The 9,367-nt window shown below is 40.7% G+C and overlaps 1 protein-coding gene across 1 annotated transcript; it reads left to right on the top strand.

The window, feature by feature from the left end:
* Positions 1 to 580: 580 nt before the first annotated feature.
* leo1 (LEO1 homolog, Paf1/RNA polymerase II complex component) lies at positions 581 to 7,841 on the top strand. Its single transcript, XM_088991295.1, has 14 exons — positions 581 to 709; positions 1,404 to 1,561; positions 1,764 to 2,059; positions 2,248 to 2,456; positions 3,046 to 3,150; positions 3,239 to 3,333; positions 3,480 to 3,628; positions 3,742 to 3,826; positions 4,160 to 4,254; positions 4,335 to 4,469; positions 5,609 to 5,744; positions 6,493 to 6,685; positions 7,074 to 7,171; positions 7,507 to 7,841. The coding sequence occupies exons 1-14, from the start codon at positions 652 to 654 to the stop codon at positions 7,663 to 7,665; spliced, it is 1,971 nt and encodes a 656-aa protein (XP_088847421.1). The 5' UTR covers positions 581 to 651; the 3' UTR covers positions 7,666 to 7,841.
* The last annotated feature ends 1,526 nt before the right edge of the window (positions 7,842 to 9,367 follow it).

Raw genomic sequence — 9,367 nt, 5'->3', positions numbered from 1 at the left:
TGTTTGGAAATATCTGAAACGGAGAAAACTGAAAGTCGGCTGGAACTGAGATGAATGAAACAACAGAATGGCTTTTTTCATTCTAACCGATTTCGTTTTAGATTCGAAAGCATTATAATGCGTTTTTTACAGTATGGAGTCTGTATAAAACATTCATGGCTCGGTGAACGACTGGTCAGTGCATCGGCTTGCTTCACAATGCAGAGGTGTAGGGTTCGAATCCTTACTGTGTTGGATGTGCATGTTTTCCTGCGTGGGTTTTCAGCAAGTGCGCCGGTTTGCTCCCACATTCTAAAAAGACAACAGGTTAAAGGAAGACTCAAAATTGTACATTGGTGTGAGGGTCAGCGCAGGTTGTTGTTCGTCAATGTGTACCGTGCGATAGCAAATATCAAATGTCATATTTTATCTTGAATTCCCCCAATTTCGCTGCCGTAGATTGCAAATTTCTCCGTTGTGAGACATAAAATGTTTTCTTAATATTCGAAAGCTGCATACTCTATTATTGATAATATCCATTCCCTACGTTTTGTCGCCCCCGCGTGTTATTTTTAATTAACTGCGGCAGTCTCGTCTGCAGAATGACCCCGGAAGTAAAGTACTTTCATTCAAATACTTCCGTTTGGTCATATTTCATACAGTTTTAGAAAAATGGCTGATATGGATGAATTGTTCGGCAGTGATGGAGAGAGCGACAATGAGCAACGAGGTATGGAGCTGTCTTTCGGGCTTACACCTGCTACTTTTAAATCGATGAGCAAGCCCACCGAGTAAAAGAATAACTTTGCTCGGCTAAAATCAACACCGATGATTGTTAGCACTTCTGAGTACACTTTAAAAACATGGGCTGCAATAAGATAAGATATAATATACAATGTTCCTTGGCATTAATGCCTCACATTTAGCTTGAGGCTACACTCAGCAAATTACAATTTTGTGACATTTTACATTGCTTAAATTGAATCAGAAGTCAAGCCCATTGAGACTGTTCTTCTTTTCCTTTCGGCTTTTCCCTTCAGGGGGTCGCCACAGCAAATCAGTGGCCTCCATCTTTAGAGGTTTGATCGGGGTTTAATTTATTGATATCTTATTTGATCTACTTAATAATTAATGATAGTTATCTTCTGTAGTCACCAAACCAGCAGCAGTAGCTCACTTGTGCATTGGAGCACTTAGTCTTGCTGCAGACAAAAAGGTAACTTATTTCTCAAGAGAAGCTAGTCTATTTCATATTTTTCTCGATAAAGGTACAGGAGAGGGAAGTTTTGTGAATTTACCATTGTGTGATTACAATGGTAAACATAAAAAGTAAATGACAAACTCCCTCAAATCCAGTATTTAATACAGTATTAGATATCATTTGAATGTGCAGTTGTGCCTAATGTTGTGACGATGTGCTACAGAATCTGCTTCAGGCTCTGGATCTGACTCTGAGCAAGAGCGACCTCGTTCTGCCAGTAATGTATCTGGCAGTGGCAGTGACAGTGAGAGAAAACGAGATGATGATGATGATGATGATGACGAAGTAGGCCATGAAGGTGGAAAACCCAGTATGAATAAAGTGCGTACCTTTGTTTGTAGTTGACTTGTATGAATCTCAAAAATAATTGCTTCGAAATATTACTTAATTAACATTGTAATAGACGAGTATTAGTCAAAGACTAGCTTGAAGAAAGCTCTGGGTTTATATTTATGGATACTTCTTGCTTTATCAAGGCTCAGTCCTACATGACAGGAGTCCCTGCACATCATTCTATTCTTAGGAACTGTTTGGAGACGACAGTGAAGAAGAGCACAGTCAACATAGTGGCAGCGGACGCAGCGACAACCACTCTGAGCGGTCGGGCAATCAGTCTGACGCCAGCGTGCACTCGGATCAGGTTGAGAACGAACACTCCGATGAAGAGCAGCACAGCGGCTCAGAGCGTGGCCATCGAGATGACGAAGAGGACGAGGAAGATGGAGGTCGACGGTCAGATGGTGGAAGCCCGGCAGGCAGTGGCATGTCGGGAGGGGGAAGTCCACACTCTGAGAGAGGCAGTGTCCGCTCTGACAGAAGGTCAGTAACTAATGGACTCTGATGAAATATTGTGCCTTTACATAGATAGAAATATTCTGCTTTAATTGGCACAAATGGTATAGCTAATAATCAGCTGTTGTTAAAGCGCTATATAAATCAATATATATTTTATTATATTGCATTGTATTGTAACAATATCCTTGGATGTTCATTTTATTTTGTTTAAGCATTCACACCGACCTCGGAACACCGCGGTCGGGTGGGGGAACACCTCACTCTGACGGCGAAGCCTCAGGCCATGAGAACCATTCAGACGATGAGAAGTGGGAAGGTGGGGCTAAGAGTGACCAATCAGAGGACGAAGAGGAGAAACGGCAATACTCGGATGAAGAAAGAGAGAACTCAGACGATGAAGGGCACAGGAACGGAAAGTCTGGTAGGAGTTTAATATGAATTTGACAAGTTTTGGCCAGCTACAGGACCACGCTAATCGCCAAACGATGGGGAATGTAACATAATTGGGTTTTTGTCACTGCTGTGTCTGTTGCTGTAAAAACAAACAGTATGCTTTCCAATATGTTTTTTTTTCTTCACAAAATCGTGAGTTTTTAAACAGTATCCTGTTTTTTTAATCTAACCCACTTCCCCACAATGTCATGCGAATTATCATATGCGGTTCCTATCATTATCATATCTCATATCGTGACGTTTGTTTTCTGTTACATCCCCGGCGAGAAGTGCTTCTTCAAGGGCAAGCAAAAACTACACCTGATAGTGTATTTACAAGACAGTTTGTATGTTTATGAGTGTCTAGAATCGAGACGGCGTGACCTTGTGTTAATAACACTGAAACAGCTGATCTGATTGTTACCCAAAACCTTTTACTTACTTTAGAGGCAGAAAATAATTTTCAAATTGGTCATTAAGACACCGAAGAAAATGCTCATTTTGTCCGAATGACAAGATCACTCTCTGACATTGATCCTTCTGTGCCTTACCTTAAATTGTTGTTATGCATTTTGCAGAATCTGCAAGAGGAAGTGATAGTGAAGATGACTTCATCCATAGGAGAGCCAAAGCAAAAACCGCTTCAGATTCCGATTCCGACAGTGACATTGGCGCAGATGAGAGTAAGAAACCCTGATGATGTTCACCATTCACAGCTATTTTTTTTCTTGTCAGAGGATACAAGATTGTTCATTCTGTTCACACATGCAGACAAGAAGTCTGTAGCAGATGACCTGTTCGGTGAAGCTGACGACATCTCGTCTGACAGTGATGCGGACAAGCCTCCCACTCCGGGACAGCCCATGGTATCCACTTTTGTATTACTGTCTCTGTCATCTGTAATGAAAATGACCAATCTGTTTTGCCCTCAAAGCGTCTGGCTAAGACTTGTTTCGCTAATCCCTTCTACCATGGCTTAGTGAAGCGTAGTTTGATGTGCTTTTCTTTTTAGGATACAGAAGATGGCTTGGAAGGGGAGCAGGCAGAGGAGGAGCCTGTGCCAGAGACGCGTATCGAAGTCGAGATTCCCAAAGTCAGCACCGACCTTGGCTCAGACCTTTACTTTGTTAAGCTGCCCAACTTTCTCTCTGTGGAACCCAGGTTAGAACCAATTAAACTAAATTCACACACGATGTACTCACCCTAACTTAAAATATGTTTAAGTATAATTACTGAATGTTAAAGTGAAGTTCTTTTGAATCCCCCCTTTGTAGACCTTTTGACCCACAGTACTATGAGGATGAATTTGAGGATGAGGAAATGCTGGATGAAGAAGGACGCACCAGGTTGAAATTGAAGGTGTGTCTATGTATGTCTACTATGGCTAATTGTTTTTTGAGGGTGAGCAATCATAGCAGCAATAACTAAAATGGAAGTGTTTGCGATCACTTCTGATGAGTCTTCTGCATTGCTCTGGAGATATTTTGGCCGTCTCTTCTTCACTGGATTGTTGTCATTTAGTCATCATGTTGGAGAGTTTCCCACTTTTGAACTGCAATTAAAGTCATACTGCAGCATCTCAGTTGAATCAAATTTAGATATTTGAAAAGAGCCTTGCAGTTATATAAATTAAAAGTTGATACTGTGAAATTGGCTTCACTTTGGCTGACAGTAAATCGTTTCCTTTCCCAGGTGGAGAACACAATCCGGTGGAGAGTAAAACGTGACGAGGAAGGAAACGAAACGCGTGAAAGCAACGCGCGCATTGTCAAATGGTCCGATGGAAGGTACGTGCTAACTGTCAACCTTCTTTCTTTGTCTGATTGCTGGCCCCTGTCAACTCACTGCACTTTTGCTTGTGATGCAGCATGTCTCTCCACCTGGGGAATGAAGTATTTGACGTTTACAAAGCACCTCTCCAGGGAGACCACAACCACCTGTTCATCCGTCAGGGTACTGGGTTGCAGGGACAGGCTGTGTTCAAAACCAAGCTCACGTTCAGGTACAGTAATCGCATCACATCCCCTTTTGACGGATATCAATAATGAACAAAGACCTTGAAAATTTGCTAGTTCAGGTTCCTCTGCTCTTATGCTCGGATTAATAAGACACCAATTGAATCTATTTCCCAGCACCAAGAAGCAGCTTTTATTCACGCTTGACTGAGAAATGTGTGACATGTCCTTTCATGATTTTATACAAGCTGCCCAGGTTTATGTAATCCTCTCAGCTGCCACTTGTCCACCTGGATGTTCTGTTTTCCCAGACACATGCCATCCAAAGCCAATTGAACGCATAACAGCATTATACTCTGCCAGATTAGACTTTTCCTTTTGTTGTGATGGGGTAAAGAATGCATCTTGACTTTGACATGAAATTCACTGGCTTTGTGAGAATGAAACTGTATCCTTCCAATATTCTGATCCATTTGGTCCATATTCTTTTCTTTTGGCCTGAATGTGAACAACACAGCGCTGAAGCATTTTGATGAATGACTTGGTAACAATGGCAAAGAACAGTTTACAGGACCTTTAACAATGTATTACAATGGACGATTGGCAACTCTGCATTCTGTAAATGGAGAGTGCAGAACAAAAGCATTTTTGTTGTGAAGCACGTTGCAATGGGTCTCGCGACGAACCTGGGTGGATTGCATTAAAAAAAACCTCATGAACGTGTGCTTGCAATTGTTTTCGGCCCAAGTATTACTCAAAAATGGTTGGCCAAGTTTACTTCACAACTGCACTATTTTTCATTGCCACCATCAGAGGCTACGTGGATTCACAACTTGCTATTTCAATAAAATGACAAAACATTGGCAACAATGTAAAGAGAAGACCTCATAAAAGATAGTTACCAGTAATTTCTTTCCACTTTGTGGATCAAGAAGATTCTGTGTACTAATTGCTGCCTTAACACATAATCTCAAACTAAGTAAGCATGCCATTTTCACACAATTTCAAAGAACTGCAAGGTCAGTTTTGTCAAAATAGCCAACAACTTCTAATACTTCATGTTTTTATGAACTCTTCAGACACAATTTTTCAAAAGAAATTTCAATCTGGGAAAAAGTTTATGTGTGAGTGATACTGGAGTTTTCTGTGTTTTAATTTGATGCCATTCGTCCATTTCCTTCACCAGGCCTCACTCCACTGACAGCGCCACACACAGGAAGATGACCTTGTCTTTGGCTGACCGTTGTTCAAAGACACAGAAGATCCGCATCCTCCCAATGGCTGGACGAGATCCAGAGTCGCATCGTAATGAAATGATTAAGGTGATTCATATTGTGTTCCGGTGGTGTTTTGAGAACGCTCAACACAACTACAAAAAAAGGATCCAAATGGCTTGTGTTGTCGAGTAAACACACACCCCAGCTGCTTACACAAAGACACATTGTGACACGCTTACATAATAATGTTGGACTGTGGTCAGCAACACTGACATTGTGTTTATGTATATGCAGCCAACCTAAACAAAGGACACTTCTGATCGCGTCCATCATGCACAAAACCAAGAACTTGAATAAGCTGCCTCTCACCGGCATGGCTTTATTGTGAGACTAATACCATTTGAATTTGTTCTGAAAAAAATACAACAATTAAGTGTCAGGTTGCCTCTATTCAAGCGTTACATATAATAATAATAATAATAATAATCACTTGAATGAGCATCTGCACAGAACAAGACCATTTTTTGCAAGCACTTTTGGTATTTGATAGTAATATTGTCACATTAAGTTAAAAAATGCTTGGACAATTATGCTATTAGGCTAACAATACCTAAAGCTAAACATGGCACTTTACACTCATATAGTTCACTCACAGATGTGCCGCAGCACAGTTGCTGTGAATCACCTTGCAATGTTGTTAGACTACAAAATGATGTGGTTTAGTTGTATTCTTGCCATTGAGTGTTAACTCATCAGCACCGATTCTATGTTGGGTCCATAGCAACTCATTAACAGTGGCTTAATACATTTAAAAAGATTCTATTTAGCTTCCAACTGGTGTCTGTCGTTATAGAAAGAGGAAGAGCGCCTTCGAGCCTCTATCCGCAGAGAGTCGCAGCAAAGGAGAATGAGGGAGAAGCAGCATCAAAGAGGCCTGAGCAGTAGCTATCTGGAGCCCGATCGCTACGATGACGAAGAAGAGGGGGAGGAGTCCATTAGCTTAGCAGCCATCAAGGGAAAATACAAAGGAGGAGGCGGCCTCCGAGGTGAGCGAGTATTCGTACTGAATTACATGTTTCTGTTACTTTTTAATTGAGATGAGTAAGAGATGGTGTGTTGTAACTGGAAAGAGGTTAACTCAATAGCAGTTGAAATCTTTGATTGAAACCTTTCGGTGAAAAAAAGCAGGGACATCAGCATCATTTTGAATGTGAACCAATGAGTGTTAAGGACTATGACACAAAAAACACCATCAGTGTATCATTAAGCACCATTGACAGTATCATTAAGCTTTTTTTTGTTGGTTGTTTCATGTTGGCGCAATCTCAAAGTAATTTTTTTTTTTTTTTTTTTTTTTTTTTTTTTTTTTTTTTTTTTTTTTTTTTCAAAATTAAACAATGTTTATTTCATTGATTCACCCACCGCTCAATCCAGAGGAACGTGCAAGAATCTACTCATCAGACAGCGATGAAGGCTCAGACGATGACAAGGCCCAGAGGCTGATGAAGGCCAAAAAGCTGGACAGTGATGATGTGAGTGTCATAGCACACAGGTGGCAGTGTGGTGCCAAAGTTGAAAATCCTACTTTTCCACATGCCTGCATGAGAGTAAGGGGGGAAAAAACGAGAGGAAAAGTGCTGACTAATGTTTTCCATCTGCAAGAAATGTGCAACTGCTAGTTTAACAGTGAAAGTGTTCAACGTTTTCCAGTTTTTTTATTTATATATCCATTGTTGGGTATACAAAACCACCACGCATAAACGATAAATAAAATGGAATTCATGAAATAGTTGTGTATCATAATTTAGGCCAAATGTTTCGTTTCAATTTATTGTGGTGCTCCTGAATGTGTATTTGTTTATTGCAGGAAGGTGAGGGGTCAGGCAAACGAAAGGCAGAGGATGATGAAGAAATAGCCACGAAGAAGGCCAAGAAATATGTCATCAGTGACGAAGAAGACGAAGAAGAAGAGGAGGTAGAGGGGGGAGAAGTGGAGGAGGAAGAAGACGACGACGATGATGAATAAAACTTTTTTTCTCTCACTGAAATATCAATGTCTGGTCGCACATGGCTGATGAACAGTCATACACTTTTTATATATATTTTTAAAGAATTGTGTGTAGATCTATTCCATTGTGTTATGACTCGATTATGTTGTGTACAGCCAAAGTGAGAAATAAACGGTTGGCTTGTGTAACTCAACTGAAGGCCTTTTCCTACATGTGTAATAATATTAAGTCGTCAGAGTCCATAGCTCGGAGTAAATCATTGGTTACTTGCCGTTTTAGTCTAAATCAGTATAGGTTCAAATTGGTTTTTCGCGGCCATATAGCCAATAGGCTGTTGTCCTTTAAGGTTTTCAATAATTTTTGCAATAAACTTGACATTTGAAATGGGTTTATAGTGACAGAAACTCTTGCTTGAGGTTTGGTCACTTAAGGGGTCCGGAAAAAACGCAGTCTTAAACCGTGCAGGTACTGTGCCTGAGAATAGTGATGAATTAGTAAGAGTTGTCAGGCAACTATTAACCTTATTACCCTCCTTGACATTGTTAATCTGACTTCCAAAAGATACTTTTTAATTAGTATTTTTTAATTTTAATGAGAGAGTTGTCAGGCAGCTATTAACTTTATTACCCTCCTTAACCTTTTTAATCGCAGAATCTGACAGGTTATTTGGGACAATGCCACTGTAACACACATGAATAAGCAACACATACAAATGTCCTCAAGTACGTGATGGATCCCTTTTAAGTAGGACTGAGTGCTTCCTGGCATATTGCAGCACGACATGATCACTTCGCTGCTGTGAAATGTAAATTTCTCCACTGCGAGACTAATAAAGGCAAATCCAATCACAATGAAAAAAAAAATATGAAAACAGTCACTTCACAATCAACCATTTTGTATATACATATATATACAGTATAGGTACTATGCTGCACGAGTAACACTACGAGCAACAAGTAGGAACGAATCATGCGACCTTAGTAGCCTCTTGAAACATGCAAGTAGCCCCAAAATGTCCGCTTGTAGTTTTCCATAAAGCTGTTTGAGCATTTATTTGATATCCTTGATATCCAGCTTAAGGTCCATCTATTGTACTAGTAGACTTTATTCTCAGTTATAGGACACCTTGGATAGAAGAGTTATCACTTGTCGAATGATTGTGGCATACGAGTTACGATTGCAGTACCTCAGACTGCAGTGGGTTATGTAAACCCCGTTCCACACAGCATTGCCAAGGGAAGGGGGGTGGTGGGTAAAAGGCGGTGTAGGGGGCGGGGGTGTAGCGCTCCACTGTCAGTACAGATAGTGAATGAGGTAGAGGGGAGGGCTGCAGCATTTTGCCCTCGCTGTTCCACCCTGCTCATTTTTCTCTTCGTCTCACTACCTCCGTCTTCCCAAAGGCCAACAGAAAACTCAACTGACACTGTTACATCATCTTTTCTGCAAAAGAAGACAGTTTGTTATCTATGCTATAGAAACTGCTTAGGTAGAACAGCGATTTAGACATATGGACTGGCTGGTTGAGTGGGTGTGATGCCAGGTGATCCTTCAAGTACTGTCAATACACATTTCTTTCCACTCCTCTTTCCTCCTCTTTCTGCTCTACAGTGTGTGCAAGTACCTTGGGAATGCTGGTGTGTATTTATTCCATATCCTTGATATCCAGTTTATTGCAATAGAAAGACAATTAACCACACTTGCCAAATGACTGTCTTATGC

Source organism: Hippocampus bargibanti, linkage group LG03, assembly GCF_051943395.1.
Source record: "Hippocampus bargibanti isolate YZ-2025 linkage group LG03, ASM5194339v1, whole genome shotgun sequence".
Lineage (NCBI taxonomy): Eukaryota > Metazoa > Chordata > Actinopteri > Syngnathiformes > Syngnathidae > Hippocampus > Hippocampus bargibanti.
This window is presented reverse-complemented; position numbering and strand designations above follow the sequence as displayed.